The 25,133-nt window shown below is 41.4% G+C and overlaps 2 protein-coding genes and 1 long non-coding RNA gene across 4 annotated transcripts; 1 reads left to right on the top strand and 2 right to left on the bottom strand.

The window, feature by feature from the left end:
- Positions 1-1,562: 1,562 nt before the first annotated feature.
- Positions 1,563-13,104, bottom strand: CSTA (cystatin A). The gene is made up of 4 exons (XM_085324594.1): positions 12,730-13,104; positions 8,671-8,771; positions 4,106-4,207; positions 1,563-1,784 (listed from the first exon to the last, which is right to left on the bottom strand). The coding sequence occupies exons 2-4, from the start codon at positions 8,734-8,736 to the stop codon at positions 1,656-1,658; spliced, it is 297 nt and encodes a 98-aa protein (XP_085180720.1). The 5' UTR covers positions 8,737-8,771; positions 12,730-13,104; the 3' UTR covers positions 1,563-1,655.
- Positions 9,292-14,160, top strand: LOC146584540 (uncharacterized). The gene is made up of 2 exons (XR_014898185.1): positions 9,292-9,410; positions 13,092-14,160. It is a non-coding gene; the product is annotated as an uncharacterized LOC146584540 (long non-coding RNA).
- Positions 14,161-14,842: 682 nt separating this feature from the next.
- MIX23 (mitochondrial matrix import factor 23) lies at positions 14,843-25,090 on the bottom strand. 2 transcript variants are annotated; one of them, XM_085324589.1, is made up of 5 exons: positions 25,022-25,090; positions 23,620-23,745; positions 22,910-23,056; positions 18,938-18,997; positions 14,843-15,137 (listed from the first exon to the last, which is right to left on the bottom strand). In XM_085324589.1, the coding sequence occupies exons 1-5, from the start codon at positions 25,070-25,072 to the stop codon at positions 15,087-15,089; spliced, it is 435 nt and encodes a 144-aa protein (XP_085180715.1). In that variant the 5' UTR covers positions 25,073-25,090; the 3' UTR covers positions 14,843-15,086. The 2 variants fall into 2 exon arrangements, with proteins under 2 accessions (XP_085180715.1, XP_085180716.1); XM_085324590.1 differs by lacking the exon at positions 25,022-25,090 and adding an exon at positions 24,737-24,852.
- Between the last annotated feature and the right edge of the window lie 43 nt (positions 25,091-25,133).

The raw sequence follows: 25,133 nt of genomic DNA, 5'->3' as shown, positions 1-25,133 counted from the left end.
TTTATGCTTGATCAGATTTTTTTTTTTCAAAAAAAAAAAAGAGAATTTTTGACCTTTGCCTTGTATTTTTTTTCCCACGTATGCTGAACACTGAGGAGAAACAGCCTACAAGCACCTTACTGCAAGTGGGGCAAATTTATGCATATGTTATTGATTGGCGGGGGGGGGTGGAGGAGGGTGGTGGTGGTCATGGTCACGGTCATGGAGGAGGTGGAGATTTACACCCTGGGAATATGTAACCAGCCTAGCTTAGAAAGAGCATATTCTGCCTCCAACCTGATTATTAAGGGGCTTAGGGGAGCTCAAACTATTTGCTCTGCRTATGTGCTTTTGCACACATCAGCACAAACCACCCTTCCTCAAATACAGAACAAAAGAAAAAGATTGATGTCAGGCTTATATACGTCTTGTTTTGCTAAGTTAAAAAAAAAAATCACAATGACAAGGGAGGTGTTTCTTGATGCTAGGAATTCCTGACACTGAAGTCATTTCATGGTTCAAAGGCTGCACACTAGCTTTAGCTGCTGTTTGGTGATGATGGATTTAAGTTAGTGCTGATGTTGCAAAGTCTGCAGTACCTCAAAGAGTGTTTTGGCTTTTTTTTTTTTTTTTTTTTTTTTCCTTTTTTTTTTCTTTACAGTGGGCTGCAGGTTTCAGCTCTTGTGGAAACCATTAGTCTTCAGGAGTGGACTACTCCCAAAGTCATGGGAGGCCACAGGCCGCCTCCACATCCTGACGACTTTATGCAAAGTGGCATCATTCTAGCATTCTGGCATCATATGCCTGTGACACAGCCATTCCCACCATTCAGTATAGCAGCAAAAACCGAATACAAGCAAGGCATGGTGTGAAATCCTTTCAACGTTTAGTGTCTTAAACCTGAGCCCTATTTCCTTGGTTTGGACTGTACTGTAAGTAATTCAGAGGTCCTTTAGCAGCTTTTCAGGTAAAAGGAAAATGTTTTTGTTGTGATTTGTGCTTGCCTTCTACCTTCCTCAACTCAGAGCTCAGTTGAAGACTGCTCTCAACAGACAGCTGATGCTACAGGAAAAAAAAAAAAAAAAAAAAGCTCCAATAAAACACTCTCTAGCCTGGATGTTTGCTTCCCGCTCCAGGGGCTCAACATTGGAATGCAGCTTTTTCTGCTGAAGCTGCAGGCTCTTCTCCTGATGCTGCCTCAAGTAGCTACACTAGTGAAGTCATATTTGGGGTGCCCCTAAGTTTTGGCTTCTTAGTTCCCCTCTCCGGCAATAAGGCATCTCACATGCTTATGAAGAGTGGCCAGTAGCTTGTTTAGTGCACTTACAGCAACCCCAAGACATCTCAGTCCTGTGCTAAGGTCTACAGACTGTCTTAGGCCTAAAACACTCCACAGTAGGCCCAAGTTTGGTCTGCAAAGCATGCATGGCAGCATTTTGGCAAGAGAAACTGAAAACGGGGTACTCCACCTTACAGCTGGAGCACCTCAGGTAGCAGAAGTAGCTTTGACTCTTTTATTTGGCACCTTATACCCCATCCACACCTTAGCCAGATAGYATGTGACATGCAATACACGGAACAAATAGCTTTCAAAACTCTTTATTTGCATGCATTTACTGACAGAAGCCAAATTCTCACATGACTCGCAGAAGTGAGGAAGCACACCCCACTGTTTCTCAGAAGTAGGTCAGAGGATCATCTCTGGTTTTGCCAGTCTGATAACTGACAAGTTTGGGACCTTGGTTCTCATGAGGAAGGCTCTCAAACACCCTCAGGTGGACATACATGGAATCAGAAACCTGGACCTAAAAAACAAAACAACGGGGATAACAAAGATCATGGGTGAAGCATGTTCAAACAAAAGCATGCTTTTTACTTGGAGAAATATAGCTCAGGCGCCTAGGCATAAGCATGTCTCCATTTTTACTTCATCAACTCTTAACCAAGGTCTAGTGGCAAAAACTGTCTATATCTGTAGAAAACTGTGTAGAAACCTTAAGACTAACATGAAAGGAAAATGAATAGGACTACCTAGATGTGGAAGCACCAGAACACACACACTAGGAGAAAGGTGTTGCTGGCATCCTGATTAAGGTCATCAAGATCACAGCACATCAGCATGCAACTTCTCAGGATATTCACAGCAAGAGACAAAAGACAATGAGCAAATCCTGATGACTCAGAAGTGGGACAAGATGCAGAGACAGTATCAACTCCTACAGGGTACAGAAGACATATCCAAAACAAGCAAATGGCCCTAAGAACAACTCCAGAGAAGCAATGACAACTTGATAGTTAGCATGAGTATTCTTCAGTATTACTGAAAACGTGTTGGTGCCTGGACAACTTGACACAATTTTTGTTGCCTGTAGAGGGGTATGAGCATGAGCAGCTGAAGTACTCTAAATATTAAACTCACCTTCCCCTCCAGAAAGTTATTACACAGGGTACAACATTGCAGCAAGTATTTCCTACATATAGAGCCAAGCTAATAGGCACTAAACTCCCCGTGTGTGAGGTAAGTAGTATGTAGTATTAAAAGAAAATTTGGGAACCGTGCTTTCTGATGGCTGCAGCATGGCACTACGTTTGCCTTGGTCTGGATTGCATCACAAGTATAAGTTTGTTAGTGAAATACTACTGATCTGGAAAATTCCAAAGTATAAAAGAATGAATTTCGTGACAGTCGATTCTAAAAATGAAGTTTTGTGGTGGGGGAAAGGAAATGTGATACTGGTAAACTAGTGCTGGAATTGTTTCCTGTCACTTGTGTGACTGAGAAAGGAATGATCAGTTATCAAGACTGAAAATAGTTTTCTTCTAAGTTAGGTATCACRTCAATCATCATTTCTGAGTAGTTCAGCTTAGCATGAATAGCAGGAGAACAAGTATTGCGCACATGTAATTGCCTAGGTCAGCAGCAAATGGCATTGGGTGTGACTTCTGCCTCTGCCATAGCCTTTAGGTAAATTGTTACTGTTAGTGACTCAGTTCCAACATGAAGACACATGTCACAGGTTCAGGGCAAGGATGAAAATCATTCATGCCACTGAGACCCAGACTGGCCATAAAATAGGTAGCCTGTCAGTAAAATTCCCTGAGGCTCACAGAAGGCAGAAATAACTGTTGAAAGTTATTTGAAGGAAGGGCCCAGGAAAGAAGGTTTGGCAATGTTTGTACTTCCTGCAATCAAGGAAGCATGAGCAGTGCAGAACAACAGCACTCTGCAGAATCACCGCTCACCAAACCCTACCTGCCAATTTCTGCATTAGCAAGATAGAGACCCTTGTCAAGGGAGCACGTTGTACCAGGTGGATGTCTGTAAAACTCTTCGGTTGTGATACAGCAGTCACACGCAACATTTACTCTACTTAAGGAAAGGCAGCCTGCCAGCAAGCAGTGTCTCCTAATCTTACATTCTGGTTGTAAAATATGCCCAAGCAATCTCTTAAGTGTTGCTTCTCTCAGAAAACTGCTCAAATCCATGGATAAAGTTTTCAGGTAGAAGACACACAGTGCCATCAGAGGGCCTCAAATGAGTATTAACCACTTCTCCACATAATGGAAAAGCAGCTCTACAAATACAGGAATAACTAGTAGGTAAACTGCACCTATAAGGCAGATGATACAGAATGAAGAGGTCAAACACAGATTTGTATGCAAAACTGGTCAGTAGTATGTGTGGAATGCCTAAATGAGATTCAAAAGATTAACTCTCCATCCATTAGATCCTCAGGCTGACTTCTAATTAATCATAAAAAACATGATGGTTCCTTTCATGACAAAGTAGTAGGTCTTCCACTGCCTCCCTTTTGCAGTGGAGAGCAGAGTTAAGGCTGGTTCAGATGATTCAAGCCAATAAGGCAGTCAACAGTCTTTCAAGAAAGATGATCCTGAAAAGGTCATCATTCACATCTCAAAAAGCTCAGAGYAGGTTTTTAAGTATTTCTATTCTCGCCCCATAGCAGTGACAGAGAAGTTTTACAGCCATCTGGATATAGTCCCTAACTCTAGTTACATGAGAGGGTTTGCTAGTACACCTGCTTGTATTTCTTGGTATAAGCCAATACACAAGTTACATACATTGTTTAATTAGAAATCACTCCCTCTTATAATGTGTACAGACCTTAATGAAGTAGTTTACTCCAGCAACCACCTGACTCCTATATTCTATGGCTTTAAAGATGCCATATGTTTCGTTTACCATGCTTTCAAATTGTGGCTTCACCTGTGAAAAGAAAGGGGGAAAAAGRGTTAGCAGGTTGGTTTTAAGGCTTTCCTTTCACAGCTGCCACTCTTAATTTTCAGCTTCCTAAAATACATACCCTTAATAAAATAAATCCTGCAGAATCAAAACAATCCAATTTACACCAAAACCTCCAGCCCATTTCAAGCATTGCCTCCAGCCTCCTTTTAAAATCCTGTCAGAATTAGGCTTCCTAATAGTTTAGCTGGACAAYTTTCAGAAAAATCTCTCTCCTGCTCAGTATATGGAAACCACTGTCTAATGCCCTTTTAATTTTTTGTCAAAGGCACCAGGTACCAAACTATACTACCTTTAGGTATGCCCTGTGCTAAGCACACTGTTATGCAGTAATGGAAGACACCCCAAGCCTCGAACACCTGAGCCATGCCAGTCAGTTCGGGCAGCTGCAGGCCCCTGCTGTGTTTCACAGCCTCAAGGCTGTACTTGATTTGTTATTGCAAGTTCTGTAAGAAAAAAAAATATTAAACTGGGTTCTTTGAGAGTACTGAGGCAACATACTGATCAGGTTGTTCCTGAAAGTTATTCTAGCCCTGGTTGAAGCCTTGCAGCTAAAGCTGTAATTTAAGCTAAACATGCCATTAAACATCTAGAATTGCATAACAAACTGTAACAGTTACAGTGGTCCAGGATTGGATTAGGTATTTCTATCTCCTAGATGTTGGACTTCTAAAGTGTGAGCCAAAGTCAACCCCAGAACTGCATAAACATCATCAGTCCTTCACTATATAGCAGCTGCATCTAATGCAGTTCAAGAAGAAACAATACTCTGTGCTGACAGTACTTACACTGACAACTCCAGGAGATTTATTTACGCACAGCACCAAGCTTAAGCTCTGTAAATYTTGGAATATGTACAGTTCAGATATTCACAGACTCTTTACACACTTATCAAAAAAATGTAAAAATTTCTGCGGAAACACACAAATGTAGGTGAAGTTTAGGTTCATCGGCAATAGCAGTGGCCTTGGCTTCTTGGAGATCAAATATTCCTACGAATACGAGACTGCAATGGTAAGGGGGAGTGGGACAGCTGTGAGTACAGGTGGAAGTCTAGCCAGGTGTCTAAGGCATCAGGATTTATGCACCAGTGAATGTTGTACTACAGAAGCTTGTATCTGATGACCCAAACTCCCAGTAGAAATGTGACTACAACAAGTGTAACCAGAAAACTTCTCGGTAGCACCCAGAAAGCATGAACAAACTCTTGCAAGGTATCAGCCCCTCCTCTACATGACACACACACACACACACACACACTAATGACCTGATGCAGGTCAGATGCATACGAGAAACTGGGCAGATGAGGGCATTACTATTCAGCAGCCTGCTCAGGCAGTCCCTAGGAGGGGTTCGGCAGCATATCAGCACTTCCTGTCATGAAGAGGTTTCATAGGAGAACACAAAACTAATTGGTCTTCTTCCCAGAATATCTGCCTCCCATTTGCCCTGACATTGCTTCATACTAGCCAGGTCCCGGAAAGCAACATGCAGATYAAAAATTTCTCGGCAGTCAGTAATTTTCCAGTACCTTCAATTCAGCATCTTGAGGCTTTTCATAATCTCACTCTATTCATTTACTAAAGTAATTGCCAAGAGCCTTTTGCTCTTCTACACTAATGAAGCAGGTTCCACATGGCTCCTATCCCAGGAACAGCCAGCTATACTTTCAGCTCAGAGCTACTAACTCTAGCAAACAAGAAAGCTCCAACTTTCAACGGTCTTCCAGCTGGCAAGGTCTGTAGGTTTCTAGAAATGTAAATGAACCACATGCAAGTTAATTGTGGCATCTTTGGAAGCTCAGTATTCCTGTCTCAGAACACAAAGTCATTTCTATCTCTCTCCTGACTTACATTCTCTCCCAGCCTCTGACCACTTGTTATTTATTGACCAAGTCAATAAAGATCAAGCATACAGAAAGCTTCTTAATCAAATAGAAAATATAACATTCCTCAGATCATATCCAAAAGCTCCTTAAACTCTAAACATTCCTGAGCTTATAGACAACAGCTGTAATACAAGGGGACTGAATAAATAACATATTCCACAGCTCACTGAGGATTAAACTAGAAATAAGGCAAAGGTACAAGTAAATGATTCCATAATCCCAGGAGCAGATAGACCTTGGGCATCCCAGGGTTTGCACATGCTCTTCACAACTTTTGTCAAGTCACATGAATTGCCCCCCCTCCCCTTAGTGGATCATAAAATCCTAAAGAATTGCTAAATCCTGAAGTGTAACACTTATCTGGCCAGAAGCCTAGAGGGATTGCCCCACCATAAGTTTTTTTTTTTTTTTTTCCTACAAGAATGTTTTCCTTAAARAACTGCATGAGCAAAGCCTCTGTGGAGTCTGAGCTTTCAAAAGAAAAGAACCTGCAAAGGAAGGGGGGGGGGGAATGGAGGGAGCACAGAGTTCTTCAAATAAAGAGCAAAGAATAATTTGTTTTCATCTTCCTGAAGTTATTTATGATGCTCTTCTATTCTCAGTAGCGCGGTCCTCTTCTGGACTCAACACTCACAACTCCACACTTAAAATTCCGTATTTTGCCCTCTATTTTGTGAGCATACGCACAGCCCAACATGAAGTGCCTCTTTGCTCACTGACAGCTAAGCACCAGAGTTTAATCTCCGATACACCTCACTGCTGTAGCATCTTTTGTCAGTATCACACACAGCACAGCCCAGCGTTGAAAAACACAGTTCATTATCTGGCAAGCTACATTTTAAACGCCTCCTTGAAAGGTGCTATGAAAGTGTTTTATGGACTCAGTTAAATTTCATCGCCTCTAGCTGTCAGGAGACATTGTCCTTTCTCTTTCTTACATATGAGGAAATCAGAATTGTAAATGCACAAAGGTGTGGCAAGCCCTTGCCTCATTTGGTCACTTCATGGTTTCTTCCCCATAGGTAAAAGGGAATTTCTGATCCCTGCAGGTGCTGCTCCATCAGTCACATGTCAGTGTAGGATGAACAGTGATGCTGCTCTTGAACAATTCAATTGGTGTCCCCCAATCATTTTTAGATAATCCTTTCCCCTTCAGTTCTGAAGTAAGCTATCCCATCTCTGACTAGTTCATCACCACCATCCCTTTAGGCATACTCCAGCCCTGCCTCATGTATGCGTACCTTACTCGGGCCACCCCAGACTCCTCGCAACCTTCAATGACCCCCAAAAATCCTTCTCATGTAACACTACCTGTTCTCCCTTCCCCTCACATCCCACTTCCTAGCAGAGACATCAGCACCCTCCAATGCCTTGCCTGCTGTCTGATCAAACCTCCCTCCCTCTTCCTAAAGACCCAGTACCTTCCATTTCACAGCCCAAATCCCCATGGGCCTGTTTACAAAATCTCCTGGTGGTTCTGCCTCTTCACATGCACAGTCCAGCTCAACCTTAGCCCAACTTCATCATTGCCTGGTCCTAGCCTGCAAGCCCACAGAAAATGTGGAGCAGCAGTGGTGCACATCTAGCCCACAACAGTAGGGAGTCCCTCCACAAAGGAGGGAGCTGGGAGCCCTGTACCCGCAGGCATGTGCAGCAACATAGACTAACACCTTCAGCCCTGCTAGTTCCTATTTTTGTTTCCTCCTGGGGAAGATTAGCTACACTTTGTGTGGTTGACAAAGAAGGAAGAACTCATCTTTCAGAGTCAGGAGGATGAAGGGAACAGCAGGGGTGGGGTGGGGAGGAGGGAGCAACAGGCAAGGGAGGCAAAAGGAGATTTCCCATGTCACACTGTGCCCCTCCCGCTCCTCAAGATGCATTTTGTACTATTTAACAAGTGCTGCACTGCAGGATGTTATAGGATCTGCACACACAGTCTGCAAAGCTGCTTTCACAACAGCCCCACTGACCACAATGACAGCTGCACTCACCCTGCCTGCTTGTGCTCAGCTCACCCTTCCCTGCTGCACCAGCAGCCCCTGCATCACAGCTGTGATGCTCAAAAATACTACACACCACCAAGGAACATGCCAGTTATCCACAGCCACGTCCTGCAAGTGTCTATTTCTACCATGTGCTTTACCCTAATCAGGTCCTCCAGTGCAGAATTAATTTTATCATGTATAACCCCCTCCCTTCAAATGCATTGTCCTTAACTGCAAACAAGTGACCCCACTGCTGGCATGGTGGAGCTGGTGTTTGAACTACATGCAAATGTACTGAAGGTAGCCAGTACAATGGCTGGTTATGGACAAGGACAAGAGAGAGAAATGGTTTATCTCTGTGTTCCTGATACAGTTCCTACCTCAAATGCTAATGAAATACTGGCAATCAAGGAGACTCCCATTTTCACCACTAGCTTCTCAGTTTAAACACTGAATCAGAGACATTACCTAATCTCCCAACCTTTGCACAGGTTCAAGACTTGTCCCCCTGCACACAGAAACTGTTCTTCATCTTCAGATAGGTTGCAACTCACCTGGTGAACAATATCCTGGACTTCTGGGGTAGCAGGCTCAGTGTCAGATAAGCCCCCAGTCATCATGGTGGCAGAAAATCTCTCCAAAGTGGCAGGCAGTTCTGAGGAGGGAAGTTCAGAGTAGTCCGAGCAGAGTCACCAGGCATCTCCAGTATATATACATACGCATGTGCCGTGAAATCACGTGACTTGTAACTTACAGAGCCTACCATTACTGGAGAAGAATAGAAAATGGGGAAAACAGGAAAAAAAGAACAATGTAAAGCATGGATATTAATAGTGAATGAAAAAAGCTCCACACTTTAAAATCTTATGGTAGGTATAGAAGCTTCATGTCAATAAGAAAAGCAAATGACAACAATCTCTAGCCACTCACATCTAAGACAGTTGGTTCAGGCTGAAACTAGAACATCTTGACTCACTATCCATGCATAGATGACTGGTCTGTGTACTTAGGAACAGGATCAAAGCTACACCCAGCATTACCCAACACCATTCGAGACTGGATAAAAGTATATGGTAATTTCTTTTGTGTATCTCCTATTCAATTTGAAAATGTATTTGCTCAATATCCTTCAAAGCAGGAGTCAGCAGAACATTGCTTTTTACTTTTTCAGTTACTTCACTTCCCTCTACCCAGCTTGAAAGGTGTCAAGGCACTGATCAGTCCCACTGCTACCATTGCCTGTTTTAGGCAAACTCCAGAACCAGGAGGGAGAAAATTCCTATCCTAGGTTCAGGTAAGTATTGCAGATAAGTTTATTCTGTTCCTTTCCTATCAAACATATGGCTGCATTCAGATAACCATGTTAATGACTGGATATGGAATACTATTTCCATTCTTTGTGAAAAGTGAGTGCAAATTTGCTAGAAGAGAAAGTTCTGTTTTCCTGTCCCCCTCACTGAAGTAGTTGAGGGCACCAAGTAGCTGTTCTAATTTCAAGGTACTTAAAAGTTACACACTGCTAAAATATGTAACATGTAGGAAGCCTGTGTGCATTCTGCATAAGCAGTCACAGACACGACAGTCATATGCATGACCATATATGAACATACACAGCTCAAACACATGCTGCCTACTGCAGAAAGGCTTGCAACTGTTAGCAGCCCTGGCTAGTAAGGAAGAGCTGGTGCTTCAGGACAGAAAAAAAACTTCTTTCCCTTTTGTAGTCCCTGCCATTCCCCTCTCCAGTAAAGGGGCTGAATATTGTTTCAGAGCAAGGATCAGAGGAGTAGCAATAGACCAAACAATTTTTGGTCCTTGGGGGTGGACACACATGAAGGAGTGAAATGAAAACATGTGCAGAGCACTGGCAATGGGCACTTCTGTGATCAACATTAGAGAACCGGCCATAAGCAAGCGCGGTCACACCCTCAGCAACGGTGATTGTGCAGCACAGACTTACCCGTGTATCAGCACAAACGAACTGAGGGACTCTCCTCATACAAGAGGAGCGATGCAGCAGATTGAAAAAGAATATTTCATAACTAACCTCAAGGCCTGTTCTTGGTACAAAGGGCTTGGGAAATTAGGGCTGATGGGACACTGCACTTAAAAGGATATAGATCGAGATAATATGTAGCATGTTGCTGATAAGAATGCTGCAGATTTCCCCCAAACTTGGGCAAAAGTGTCATGTGAGTGGATGAAAAACATCTGAAGAAAATCAGTTGTCATGATAGAACATTTTTGCTGAACAAAGTGAAAAATATCCCCAGTTTTAGCAACTGAGGGGAGCATGTTAAAGCTGGAAGTCTGCCATTTTCACTGAATTTTCCAATATGGATGAGTATTCCTTCATAGCCTAGCTCATGGAGTAAATGACAACTCACACAGATGAGGTCAACCTCCTCCTTATGCACACACCACTGCTGAATCACACCAGTGCTGATCATCTTCCCCCATGCTCCTACCATGCATCTTATTCATGCAGCAGGACAGAAGACCTAACCAACTGGAAGAGCCAGCTCACCTTACTAAGGGACAAAAGCCACAGAATATGCCCAACAAGACAGCACCAGTGCTGAAATGGGCCTTTTTTTTAAAAAACAAGCAAACAAATAAACTTACTGGGATGCAGATCACACTAACTCCTCAGGGAAGAGATGTTGAAAAGGTGTCCAGGGTAGCACTAGCCTTTGGTGAATTCTTGCTGCTGATTACTAAGAAGTTCGCTGAGCACAAAGGTTAGGAGGGGTAAAAATTACAATCTCAAGAAGACTCTAAGAGGGAAGACACTAATGTTGTTTGGAAGACATCTACTCTGCATTTCTGGATTTGTCGTTTTTTTGCTTCAGAGTCTGAGAACTCTGTTTTCAGAATGCACAAAATAGTCCAGAAGGGAAATGCAGATCAACATTAAGTGTTAGTAACTTGAAAACTAAAGTTTTCCCATGCAAATCATTGTTTGCTTTCTACAGGAGTCCTAATGGTTGTCTCAAAACCCAGTGACACTTCTAAGATTGGAATGTAGTACTCCCTTGCACACACAGGTCATGAAGTCACTGAAATGCTAACATCTCACAGACCTGCTATCAAAAATGGTCAGTGGCATGGGATAGGGAAGATGTCAATTAGTTGAAGTCTCACAATGACAGTTAGTAAACAAGAAGATGCTAGATACATGTAGATAATTTAGTGTATAAATGAAATCCTAACTTAAAACTACTCTCCACTAAGTTTCAGCTGTAATAAAACAGCATTTAGAAAACTGCCTAAGAAATCCTGTTATTATCAGCAACTATTTRTAAGGAATCCTGTAACAACATATATATGTTTGTACATTCCTGTATTGTATTTCTGTGAAATAMGACTCTGAATTTATGAGTATCGTGATCTACATACATGTCTCATTGGGAATTTGGACCTGAGTGTGCATGCTTACTACCAATCTTAGAGATTCCAAAAGCATTGGCACCATTTGAACCAATTTCCCCAAATCAGGGTCATTTTTGCACTAAGCGTGCATGTAGTTTCTAGTCACAAGCCAAAGCTCTACATGTAACAAAACACTGAGGCAACAAGTCAGTCTTCTGCTTTTGCAATGACAAGACGTGATCATGACTGGATGAAAAATAATACAAGGTCTGCACCAAATTCTAAGAGCTACTAAAGGTGAGTAGCCCTCTCATCTACAACTGAAGATCTAAACATCATCACAGTAACACTAACCCCATCTTTCAACATGCTGGTCTGCAAACAAGGGCTTCTATCCCAATATCTACCCAGATTTCAAGAGCTTTCTGACATTGTATGTCAGCTAGGGAGATAGACAGAAACCTGAAATTCAGCAGCAGAGAGCACCAAGTGTTTCATCTAGCATTAAAACCTAGTGTTAACTTAGTGCAAAAATCATGGTAAGTTCTAGCTTATGCCAAGTTTACAGTACCAGTCAAGAGCCTCTTGCCCTTAGTCTGCTCCAAGACAACCAAATTCTAGCCTTAAAAGATTTCTGTAAAAAGACTAGCTATTTCATCAGTCTTGAGTGCATAAAGACTGCAGAAGAGAGCACTGAGTGCCAGAAAAAATGCCTCTTCCCTTTTCACAAAAGAAAACCGAGCATATGTTTGAGATGGCTTTCCACCACAGCACAGGAACAAGCCAGGTGCAGGGAATCTAGACTCTGGGCAGGGGCATCAGCTGTGCAAGTTGTTAAAGTGCCTTAATTTGAAGTAGTAAAGTTAGAGCCAGAAAAAGAGATGAAATCTTGCTATTTGCAGGGTCCATTATTTGATACACATGACATTAAGCAGTCCAGTTATCTTCTGGCTACTTTGATGATGATAGGAATAATAAAGTTGAAGAAGGATTCAATCCTAACTGGACATGATCCTAGAATGGACAGGGGTCACTGCACACAAGAGAACATTTTATCTACATTTATTTAGTATAGCGCACAGCCACTTACATATCATCACAAAGCATCCCACTTCTCAAACAAATCCTAAATACTCAAAAAAAAAAGAAAAAGAAAAGAAAAAGAAGAAAAGAAAGAGTAAAGCCTTCTCCTCCCTCCCTCCCTTTTCCCCAAAGCATGGTATGAAGTTTCAGCTACTCACCTTAATGTTCCACTAAGTTCAAAGGCAAGAGATTCAAATAGCCGCTCATCCATGTCATTTGCCATATACTGTAAGAGATATCCCTCTGTGCTCAGAGCAAACAAAACAGAGTAATTCAACTTCTTAGTACAACCCTCTGTATACAACGTGAAGAAGGGATGTTTGGGCCTTAGAAGTCTTCCTATGGTGTCAGAAGTTTTTCCATATAAAGGCTTGTATAGATCTACTTGTTCGGCTTTACATTCAACAGGAAAATACTGATAGTATCTTTTCATTGATTTCTCCCAACTAATGCTGAGCTAGCAACACTTTGGAGCTACTATATAAAAAAAAAAAAATCTGACATCATGTCCATTTCACAGGTCACTTCACAGCATCTGCTTATGTGAAGAAGTTTTCCCACAACAGCTGAGCAAACATCTGGATAGATAAAGGAGGACAGTAATTAATTCTCATTACAATCTCAAGTTTCTACAAAAATACAGCACCAGCTTAGTTATGTCAGGAGTATTGATGCCAACCCTATACATGCTGTTACAAGTTTATATCATCAAACTTGCTCAAAAGGAGAATTCTTCTCCAAGACTGTAGATCTAGATTGCTGAAAGAACAAAGATTAAAAATATATATATATATATATATATTTTAGAGGCTAGTACTAGAATATCAACTTTGAAATCAAAACTGACTATTCTGACAGCTGCTTAGCAGACTACTTATTGTGGAAGTTCAGTTCTTGGCAAATCAAAAAGCCCACAGTTCTGAGCAGTGATTGACTTCTACTTTGCTTTAAAAATTACAGATAAACAATAGTAAGAATTTAACAGCTGAGGAACAGCTGTTTCTGCTTTGTCTTACCGGAAAAAAAAAACAGATGAGGTACTTCAAGAATGATACAAGAGAGCTCTACCTGGAGTAAAGTTCTGCTGAGGGTAATTGCAGTGCAGTACCTTGAAAAGCCCAATGGAGTTTGAACACTAGGATTTACATCCTCAAAGAATTAAATACATTTCTGTCTCCTTCTCGAAGAAGGAAAGTGAGACTAAATGACACTGCAGGTACCCTTGCCATCTAAAAATAAAAGTCACTAAGGAGCCCAAGAGCCTCTACTGGACAACCGGTATAAAACAGATGACCTTACATAGATCTTTGCCAGCTTGACAGTGAGACAGGTAAATTCCTCCAGTTACTTCCCATCTCTCATACATGCAAAGCATTTAAAGATGTGAAAGTCATAGCCATTTTAGTGGTGTAACTGAATTCCAAAGTGTTGGCAAGATGGAGCCTGTATTTTTAAGGCTTTGCTCAAGTTCAAATGTTCTTAAAGACTTAAGAAAATAAACCAACTGCCAACCAAGCAGACCTTGTCCTCACTAGTTATTCAATTGTCAGTATGTTAAAATTAGTAAATAATAAAAGATAATTACAGCAGTTTGGCTTTCCTCTTACTTATCCAGTTCTAAATGACACTTCCTCTGCTGTATTACTGCAGGGGTGTTATATTTAACACTTTTTAAATTCAACAGTATTATCAGCTTCAGCAATATCAGGTGTGCAGCTGCTTTCTCAGCTCAGATGCAATTCACCCATAGAATTGATTTTAGAGATTCAGAAGAGACAAAATGTGGACATCAGACAGTTAACTCTCTCATTCCTGAATGCTGTTCAAATATGTATTTTCACGTCCAAARCATCTTTAATCCTTACCATGTTCTTTAAATAGAGAACATCTAGAAATTGGTAGCATACACCAAAGGACAGTATTCAACAAATGCTGCTGTAAGCCTTGAGGGAACAATAGCAAATTTGTATCTGCTTACAACTTTGAAGCAATATTGCTGGCATTGACTAGTCCAAAATAATAGTGGTAACTTCTTACCTTCATCGGTGCTGAGCTTATGCTTTCATATCATTCTGCAACTTCTATTTCCTTCTAAATTTTAGTCACTTAATCCCCCAGCCAAAACATACCATGTTCACTGATTACTTTAAATCCCAACAAGCAGCAGTTTAGGGAGAATGTTAGCCCTGAGCAAGAGGGGACAGTTTCCATTGTTTCTTCCCCTTTAGGACTGCGAAGCTTGAGAAGGTCAAGAAAGATGCCAGTTTCACATTCCATTTGAAAATTATTTTAATACTATAAAACTCATTTGTTCACATATTTTGTACAAAAGATGAGTTGTTTTCTCTTAATTACAGGAGAATCATTTAAACCTTGTGATTTCAGCTAAGTAGGTCCAAAACAAAACAAGACTGGGTTCTACTGGGTTCTGGAGGGTTCCAATACAGCTCACCCAACGTCTCTTTCCAGTTTTGTGCTCATGATTATGGACCACTTTGCCAGAAAACACCTCACATCATTGGCTCTTTGGAGGCTTGTAGTGAATTCGGCAACGTTCATTAAATACCTGAGACACCAAAATAGAAGAACAAAAGTGAATCAGTCCTTATCTGGCAGATGACCAGAAATTCACAGATAGAACTAGCTATTATCTCTTCACACAGCCCCCATCTCAGGCTGTCCACCCCTGCTCTACCAACATACTTTGGTACACAACAAGGTTTCTGTCTCCATTCACCTCTCCAGGCTTTAGTGAATCCAAACTTGCCTGGTGCTAGGAGACTGCATAGTGCTAAAGTGTTCTCCCTTAGATAAGGCAGGCCTATAAACCTGGTGATTTGTCTTTATCAAAGATACTGAAGCATTTTTTAAGATGCAGGAAAATTATCAGCAGCAGGATCCTGACAGTTACATTAAGTTCACTCAGGCATTCAAATCTGAACAGTTTTCTTCTCTGCCTGAGAAATTCATTTCACATTGTTATGAGAGCTATGAGGAGGTGCAAATGCTCTTGGAAGCCATGTTCATAATATTAATTATTTGACTGCTGATGCTGATGTTGCCAGCTTTCCTATGCAAAGGGCATGCTGCTCTTGCCTCACATTTCACATCTTCTGTGGGTAAAATTTAGCACACAGAACTAGCGACTGAAAACTATTTTCATTTAGCTTGATCTGTAGGCCTCAACAAGAAGATTGTTTACCTTATTTCAAGTAAAGCAGTCTGAATCAAAAGTACAAAGCATAGCCTCACACCAAAGTTACAGGTGCTCTTTACAAACGATTTAAGATACTGTTTTGGCTCCAAAGAGCGCCCAGCACACGTCCTAACAAGTGACACGAGCACCACCTACCACCAAGATGAAGCACTGACAGTGTTACAAATTCCATCATTAGCACTCCTGCAAGAGCATGTTTTGCCAAGGTATCCAGACGCTTTTCAGATCCAAATGCCTTTGCTTTCCAAGACACCAAATTACAGGAGCTCTCTCATACATTTAAACACACAAAGCGACTGGTCTTGTACTTTGTGGATATTATGCTTCACTTTACATAAATACATTATCTTAAAAGATATCTTCCTAGAATTCTAAACTTCTAAAGTTCATCTCCTTATTCAAAGCTCAAAACCTACAGCAGCTTCAACAAAAGTGAAGTTTGCAGCCTGCAATACTCTTAAAGTTGATTCTTCAGAACTTTTTTAATAATAATTTTCAACTTATTTTTAAATTTAAGTTATTTTAAGAGACAGACATATATTGCAACTGCTCCRTATTGCAAAAAAAATGTAGTTCTGATGTAAGTGTTTGCACAACACTGCCCTGTTATGTACACACATAAAACAGACACCCCTGGAAGAGTTAAGAGCGTGTAAGACCTGAGATTAAAAAAAAAGTGATAAAAGGAAGGTCTAGAAATTTGAGGCCATAAAGGGTCCCCATTTAGAACCATTCAAAATTACTTAGCAATTGCATCACTTTTGTCCATGGCTTGTCAAAGATATTTTAGAAGCATTTATGTCTTAAAAGGATACTGGAAATATTCTAAAACAGTCTGGCGCTCTCAGATCAAAGAACATACAAAAACAGTCTCCCAAGAAGCTTTGGGCTTGCTATCACACAAAGTTTTAAAGAGTCTTTAACAGACTCTTCAGATTCTGGAAGGAAGATCGATACCGCAATCTTACTAACACTGCCTCCTCCTTTTAGTATCATCAGTGGATGATACTAACACTGACAGATCTGAATGCGTCACTCAAGCTGATTAATTCCGAGCTTACCTGTGAAGTGTTATTCTTGAGGTTTTTTGGACAGGAAAAACAGTGTCTGAAACACCTTAAAAATCATGTTGCTAGGCCTAAGTTTGATTTTGCTGACTTTTTGTATTAATATAAAACATTCTTGTGACAAATTCCAGAGTAGAGGCAGCACAGAGAGAATACTTTGAATATCTTGTTTTGAAAGTCACTTCTTCAACCACATGCATTTCTATAAAGCAGCATCCACCATGCTTACAGCTACCCAGGTTAAATATTTTAAAATAATTTCTTTTTCTTCCAATCAGATTTTTCCAAATAGCTTTGGGTTTGTTAAGGTTAATCTAAATATACAAGCATACTTGCCAACCAAAAGCCTGTAACACTAGAAGACAGTCAAGATCCTCACATGCAAACCAATAAGTATTTCCATGTAATAATCTGCATTGCTGCAGTGCACAACTACGACAGGGTCTAATTCCTTAAGGGAAATAACATTTTCACAGATAATATGCTTACATACAGAGGTAGGCAATAGCAGAGATGGAAAKAAAACCCAGAAGTACTAGGTCTTCAAGCCCTTGTCTATAAACACCAGCTTGCAGCAGGCCAAAACATTCCTGTTCATGTGCATACCTCCCTATTTATAAACCAAATGTTTGCCAGCTTCAGGAAAGGAAAAGAACCCAAGAAACCGACACTTCTTCACCAGCAAAAGTTTAATGCAGCTACAGGAAACCACTGGCATCAATGCTAAGTTTGCTGCCAGAAGAGCTCTGTGCCAGTACCTTTAGAACAGAGATAGCATTTTGGGGTATATGTGGTAAGGAGTGTTCGTGCATGAGTGTTCATGCATGCACTGAGCGCTGGAAGTGTTGTGCTTCTCTTGTTTATTTGATTTTTAATAAATAAACCTGATACCAGACTTACCACAAAATATTTACTACTGATGGCTTACAGAAGGCTGTTGAGGTTGCAGTGTTGCAAAGTCACATCCAAGTTGACTTTGAATTAATTAAGCTTAATGGCACAGTTAGCTTTTTAATACAATATAGAGCCAGTATTGACTGCAAAACATACCTGAGAAACTGTGTAAACAGTCGTTTATTCATACAGCATTGAGCTGCATTGTAGTGACCAGACCTCCAAGAATATACAAGATTTAAAGTTGTATTACATTTACACTGATGGGATCTAGGGGACTAAAATCCTGAAGTAGAGATCAAGAAAGGAACTGCAGACAGGATTAGCTATTTGCAAAAATCTCTTTCATATTTAATGAGGGAAAAAAGGTTATTTATCCAGTATTAAAAGCTCTGAACAGCTACACCAGAACAGGTGATAGGAGGATGATAGGAGTGAAATGTTGCAGTGACACAACATAGCCACTTAAGAATCTAATTTCAGGATTACACCCACTTTATAACAGGACTGTCTGAAGCCATCAATTCACAGATTGATCTGACATCTCCACTGACACAGGAGAGCAACAGCAAAACTCCACTTCCCACCAGGGAACACCAGTCCGGGTCTGTAGAATCCCTGTTAGAAAAAGGTCCAACCTCTATCGCCCCACTCTACTCTGGCCTCTGCTCAGAAGGGTGATCAGTACCAAATACAACTGTATTTAAAAGACTCATCCCTCTGACAATGAAAGAGGCCCAGGAAAGCTTAACATACAGACCACCTTGGAGAAATCTGAGGTCACAGACATAGAATCGGTAAGGTTGGAAGGGACCTCTGGAGATCATCTAGTCCAACCTCCCAAAGATTTCCTGGTGCTGGTTACACTGGGGTTTGAACTCAAGACCATCAGCATGTAAAGCAGATGTGATAACCACTACACTATCCCTCCTTAGCCACTGAGAAAGGCAGAGTCCTTCCTCCTCCCTAAATCAGTCATTTTTCTTTCTTCTGCAGTGCAACTGGAAAACTTTGATCTTTGTACCAGAGCAGAGATGACAGACCTGAAGCATTTCCCCCCCAAAACTGCCCTCATTTATTTCTAATTCACTCGCCTCATAAGGCATCAGTCTCACACCTTCAACGCAGGGCTGCTTGTTCAAACCAATAGGACAGAACAATCATCACTTTAAAATGACTGCTGAGTACCTTCCAGCTTCTGTCGTTTACCACTTCTTCAACATTCAGTTCCGACTGCATCAATTTCAACTGGAGAAAAGAGCAGATAAAGAAATCTGTTATAGTCAGAGGAGCCTCCCTGCAGCCTCCAATATTCACTACCATTGCAACTTTCTTGACCATAACCCCAGTACCCAGTACCAGATGGGGCAGAATGAGGGGCATAATGTGTAATCACCTGAAAGTGTGGTCCTTCCAGTCAGCCAACACTTACAGCAGACTGAAGAAGTCTGGAAGCGGTATGGGGAAGGGAGACTTGCAATGTAAGTCTTCCAGCAGAAGCAGCTACTGATTATTAATGCTTTGTTCTTCATTAATATTGCCCATTTAGATTTGCTAACAATGAACTGATTAACCCTAATGGCTTTGCAGACAAAAAAATAACTATGCATCATTCAAACACTCAGCACAGAGAATGACAGTCGTAGGGCTAGCTCTGCAGCCTCAAGTTCTCATTCTTCCACAAATACATTATCAAAGTCAGGTAGGAAGCTGGTAGCAAATCCAGAATTGAACACACAGTGCTCAGATTCTGGATTTAGGACTAGGCTCATTAAAAGATTCCCTCTACTTTCTTCATTGTCTAATCTGTGCACTGGCTAACAGAGGGTCTGCATAAACAGATCGCATGTGCAGTGCTGTCTGAACCAGTCAGGACAGAATGCAATCACAGTAGCACAAATCAGGTTTACATAGATGCAAGAGCTCTAGCAAAAGACAAAAGAAGCAATTCCTGAGCACCCCCAGGAGAGACAGGGGAGTCTCTTTTTGCTGAGCATGTATTACGAACTCCAAGGGGCATATGCAATGTTTTCAGATCTGAGCTAATTTGACACCGCCATGAGGTTCTGAGGCAGCAGAAAAGGATTTGAGAACCTATTTGGTATTTATGCCTATGTTTAGGCTTTTTTTTTGTTGAATCTTTAATGCCACAGATTAAAGATTAGATTAGCTCTATTTTGAACACTTCATTCCAATCACGGAGTTGGTGAACAGGTGCAAACCCACTGAGCAATCCCATCAAAACTCTTCAAAGCAGGACATCCAGACACACATAGCCAAGAGTCGTTGGATGAACTTTCACCTACTCAATAAGACTCCAAACCATGAAATAACAACCCAGCATTAACAAGGTGGCCAGTTGACCAAGATTAGTCTCAACAAAATAACCTCTCAGAAGATCCTTAGCATTTCAAATTAAGCTTTTTCTTGCTTTAAAAGCTGCTTACTTAAAAAAGAATTTGTTTGAYTTTCACAGGCTGAAAAGATGGGGGAGCTCTTGATGGAAAAATTCCCTTGGGACTTGGTTACTAGATGGAGAAAGGCAGGCAAAACTACTGCAATTTCCAGTAGTAGGTCAGGCAGCTTCTTCACTTGCAGCATAAGGCTTTCTGCCTAAAATAAAGAATGTAAGGGCACATCTGCAGACCACTGCCTTCATAAACTATTCTGCTCCAACAAGGTCACCATGACAGGCATGGGAATTTTCTTTGCCTCACCAAATGACTTTTTAAAGATATTAATCTTTCTAGTTTGACTACGTATGGATGTAAAAACAGAAAAATCCAAAACACAATCACCATCATTCTTCTCATGCTTTCCCAAAATAATTAACAAAAGTAAAGAGGATTTGTACAGCTAGCACTCAAGGACTTCTCTAGAAATTAATACCAAGTTTTAGACATAGGAAAGATTCACAGGTCTAGAAGACACAAACTAGTTTACAGTTGTCTGGATTGTCATATTAACTGCCTTTGATACCAGGCCTAAGTAAAACTAATATTTTAGTCTTTTTCTTAAACATACATGCCTGATATACAGGCCTTTTAAAAAACAAACAAAGCCATGTCTTGACATTTTAACAAGCCTTAATTTGCTTGAAAAAAATTATTAATGATTATGTTCTGTTTTGGATTTACAGAATTTATTTGGTTAGATATTTTATTTTTAAAAAACAAAATGGCATTAAATGATATTTTCCAGTAAGCAGACTACAAAAATTGGCTTCTAGCCCCACAGAACTTCAATTATTATTTAATCAATGATCCAGAAGATATTGCTTTGGATAAATTCCTACAATTCCATTCATCAGCAGGATAAAAGAAGTATAAATAACAAGACAAAGCAGATCTGCTTTGCAACCAAAAAATATGCATTTGAAAAGCCTAACTGCATGCAAGGAAAAAAAAAAAAAAAAAAAAAAAAAAAACCCCACCAACAACAAAACCCGTAACTCATAACTGTCCAAATGCAGGTTAGAGATCATTTGACCAAAGGATTTCTGGAGTATTCCCAAAACATGGATTGCTTTAGCATTTTAAATTGCCACTCATTATTAAGCATTATGGTTGTGGCCCTCCAAAAGTTTTAATGATAGGTTTGGGGCTCCATAACTCAAAAGATTCAAAGAATCAGCTCTACAAACAAAAATTGTAGAAAATGCTAGGCTTCCATTCTGGTTTTCCAGACTGATATGGATGCTGGTTAGAAGTTTGGTAAGTGACATTAAGGACAAAACCACTCACGCGTGGCCTGGTTCTTTAAATCTGAGTTCAAAACAGAGCACGTCTCTAAAGAACACTTGTTGACCAATTCCCTCCCTTAATGGCCTGGAAAAAATCAGATGTTGTTCCTTGAACCCTTGAGCTCAGATCATCTCCTCAGGAAGCTCTTCAACTACAATTGCATCAGCACTCAACTGCTCCTGGATACAGAGTCAATAACAGGCTACTCTTGGAAGTACAGGTGGGTTTTGAGGAAGTTCAGCAGCACAAAAAAAAAAAAAAAAAAAAAGTTTCAGGACCATTCACCTATCTTTTAAACTCCTGCAATACTACAGCAGAGAAAGCTGTACCTATGATAGTGCGATGTCTAGTTATTACAAGAACAGCTGTTATATTGAAAACTCAAAGACATGAATTTAGAAGTCCTGGTTGAGACAGTCCTTAACTGCGGAAGGCTCATTAAACTGCTGAATACAGCAGGCAAACCTAGCCAGTGTATGCAAAAGAGCAATAAGCAAATAATCTTACTCAGTGTGTGCTTCAAACACACGGGGTGGAAAAACTGAGAAATGCAAAGAGAAAACAAGCCACACAGATGAAGCATGTTTGAAAGAGAATGCCTAACAAAACCAATACAACAGTTCACATCCCTGCTAACCTCCTGTTAGAGCTGTATGTGCAGTATCATTCCCCCTAGAAAACTGGCTCAGGAAAGCAGCCAGAAACTCCAGAGGGGTTCCTTTCTCCATTTCTGATACCCCCATCTTGTAGCTATACTGTTCACCTCTGACAAAGTACACTTTCCATTCACTCTACAGCCTTCAATTCTAGAGACCAGACACTGAGAGGAGTGCACATGCTAAAGTTCCTTATGCAACCCAAGAAACATTCACACCATCACAATGCACTCAAAAACAAAAAATCCAAGAAATACTGAGCAACAAAAATAAAAAAAAATAAAAAAAAAAGGTTAAGCGGAATTTCAGGTTGCCCAGCAGCGCATCCTAGATGACAAGGATTCTGATCAACACACTGAGTGATAAAGATGCTTTTCAAGGTAATAACAAAAAGGCACAACTTTAAGGCCGGGTACCAGTGTGGCACAAGAGACGCACATAAAGCACATATTTCATTATTTTCTAGCGTTTGTATCTTGGCACTCATATCTGCAGTTTGCCAAGACTCTAGCTTTCATACAGATAAAAAGGCAAGAGCAACCATCAGGTGTTTTGAAGGGAATAAACAAGCCTCAGTTAAATTGTATGCTAAGTGGTGTTAATCAGTGAAGACTAGAGTCCACTGTAGTGAAACATGCATGCTTTTCTACTGCATTTGTGTAGGACCCACTTCAAGTTCTCTCCATAATGTAGATCTTTCCTTTGGGAAAGATACTCTCTTCTTCCTCCCCAAGTGATCTTTGTCAAACTCTACCACTCACCTTTGTCTGCTCTTTCCTGAGTTGCTTTAATAATGCTATATCATCCTGGGCCTTTTCCCTCTCTTCTCTAAGGGCTTTCACTGCACTGGAAGTCTGAGCAATGCAGCTTTTGATGATTCTCTCTCTGCTGGTGTGAGCTTCCATCAGCTGATTGGGAGAGAAAAAAAATCACAGCACCTAGTTCAATGATTCAACAGTATGAAAACCTTCGCATTGCAAGTTTAAGAGGCAAGACTTCCTGAAATCAAGGTACCACTTTGTCTGCAGATCTCCATTTGACTCCCTATAATCCATATGCAGAGAAGCAATGCTGCTTACAGTGATAGCTACCAAGTTGATCTGCTGGTATGAAATAAAAGCCAGAGATACGCATGAACAGGAGGCTTTGAAAGCAATGCAGATGTGTGCTAGCATCCCTCTTTAATTTAAAGCAATGGGCTGGGCTAACACCATCCACTGAAACTGAAGTACATCTCGAAGGATCAGTATTGCAGAACAAATGCATACTCCACATGGCTTTACAGTGAAGTAGCTTTTACATGCACATGGTTTAGCTACATAGAAAAGCCAAGCATGCCAGTTATGGATCCATAAAGCATGGTATATCAAGCCAGTTGCTTCTCAAGAAGCAGCAGATGCCTTGCTGTAGTGGACACCACATTTAACAAAATGTAAGGGAATGAGTGGAAGTTAAAGGAACAGACACTTACAGACTGGTAGAGCTCTTTACATGTCTGGCTGGCATCAATTTTCCCTACAAAGGAAGCTGTTGGAATTGTAGTGTTTAATTCATGGACGATTCTGTCATCGATCGTCCTCATCACCCTGAGCAACTCCTGTATTAAAAAAAATCCTTGCTTATATCTCTGAGAATTGGCTATTGGGAAAAAATTGCATGATTAAGTCTTTTAATAAAAAGTAGAAAGTAAAGTAAAGGTAATCACTTGGAAACAGCAAAACCCCCCAGGCCAACCACAGTCTCCACATGCAGAGAGTATTTGCTGCAATCTAATTAGTTGCCTTAGTAGCAAAAGCGAGAGAGAGAGAGAGAGAGAGAAAGAGATGAGGTACATTTGAAGAACTAAAACCTTCCTGAAACCTTCCCCTTCTCCCTGCTGCCCCCAGTAATGGGGCCATGGTCTCATTTATTTCCTCAGAAACACAACCAAATGGCTTCTCAAAAGACAGCCAGGGCAGAATTTTCCACAGTTTGTTTCCAGAGCTCCAACAGCACTAATGCTTACAGAAAGGAATGAAGGAAACCAGAGACCACAACAAAATAGCAAATTCATAATAAAAACAATGTATTTTAAACACTTTATCACCCCCCCAAAAAAACAACCCCCCCCCAAAACAGCAACCACAGCCTCAGTCTATGTACATCTTGTTCATACTGCTGAAGATACACTTTTTTAAGGAACACAAAATATGAAGAGAGGTGTGGCCTAGATGCACACGAGTTGCTACTTTCATGGACAGAGTCCCTTGCGCTATATAATTACGTGYGCTGGACAAATGAGGCCTTGCTGTCCATCTGTCTCCATTTAAATAACGTACTTTCTAAACGGTAGCTCAGGCATGCTCATTCGTGGCTTGACAAATACCTACTAAATACCTGTAGCTGAGGGAAAAAAAAAAAAGAAAAAAAGAAGGAAAGAAAAGTGCTCTTTTTAACTCTCGGAAGACGACGAGGGTTTTGATGATGCTACACAACTCAAAGAGCGTGTCTGGAGAGAAGCAAACGCCTCGCGGACTTCAAGATGGGGGGAGGGGGGAGTATTTTCGGAACACGCTGGACTCGCGTTTCTCCCAGAGCAGCCTACACACCCCGACGGCCGCGAGCTCGTTTCAGCTGCTTCCGGAGGCGCCGCCGCGCCGGGCCGCCCCCGCCGCTAGGACTAGGGCGACGCGAGCGGCCCCCGCCATTTCCCGCCCGCAGCTGGGCAGGAGGGTGACCTCGCCCCCCGCTCCGGGCGCGCGCGCCCCCGCGGCCGGCTGCGAAGGAATGGGCAGGCGCGCGCGCGGGGGGCCGCCCCCCACCACCGCGCAGGGAGGCGCGTGGGGAGGGGGGGGGGCGGGGGCGGCTCCCTCCGCCTGCCACGAGCGGGTTACCTGGAACTCGGCGAAGTCCTCACAGCTCGCGGCTCTGCTGGGCGCCGCCATATTGGAAAGGCCGAGGGCCGCGGCGGCGGCCAATCAAAACGAGGGGGGGGAGAGTGCAGCG

This window comes from Rhea americana, unplaced genomic scaffold (assembly GCF_003343005.1).
Source record: "Rhea americana isolate MKP2758 unplaced genomic scaffold, rheAme1 scaffold_92, whole genome shotgun sequence".
Taxonomy (NCBI): domain Eukaryota; kingdom Metazoa; phylum Chordata; class Aves; order Rheiformes; family Rheidae; genus Rhea; species Rhea americana.
This window is presented reverse-complemented; position numbering and strand designations above follow the sequence as displayed.

Bases quoted from the DNA above. Each gene is read 5' to 3' on its own strand.
- CSTA (XM_085324594.1), bottom strand. From the start codon at position 8,736: ATGATGACTGGGGGCTTATCTGACACTGAGCCTGCTACCCCAGAAGTC. The intron at 4,208-8,670 runs GTGAGTTGCAAC...TTCTTTTCACAG, and splicing joins TCCAGGATATTGTTCACCAG to GTGAAGCCACAATTTGAAAG. The intron at 1,785-4,105 runs GTCTGTACACAT...TTTGTTTTTTAG, and splicing joins GAGTAAACTACTTCATTAAG to GTCCAGGTTTCTGATTCCAT.
- MIX23 (XM_085324589.1), bottom strand. From the start codon at position 25,072: ATGGCGGCGCCCAGCAGAGCCGCGAGCTGTGAGGACTTCGCCGAGTTC. The intron at 23,057-23,619 runs GTAAGTGTCTGT...TCTCCCAATCAG, and splicing joins GTAAAGAGCTCTACCAGTCT to CTGATGGAAGCTCACACCAG. The intron at 15,138-18,937 runs GTACTCAGCAGT...TTGGTGTCTCAG, and splicing joins TAAACGACAGAAGCTGGAAG to GTATTTAATGAACGTTGCCG.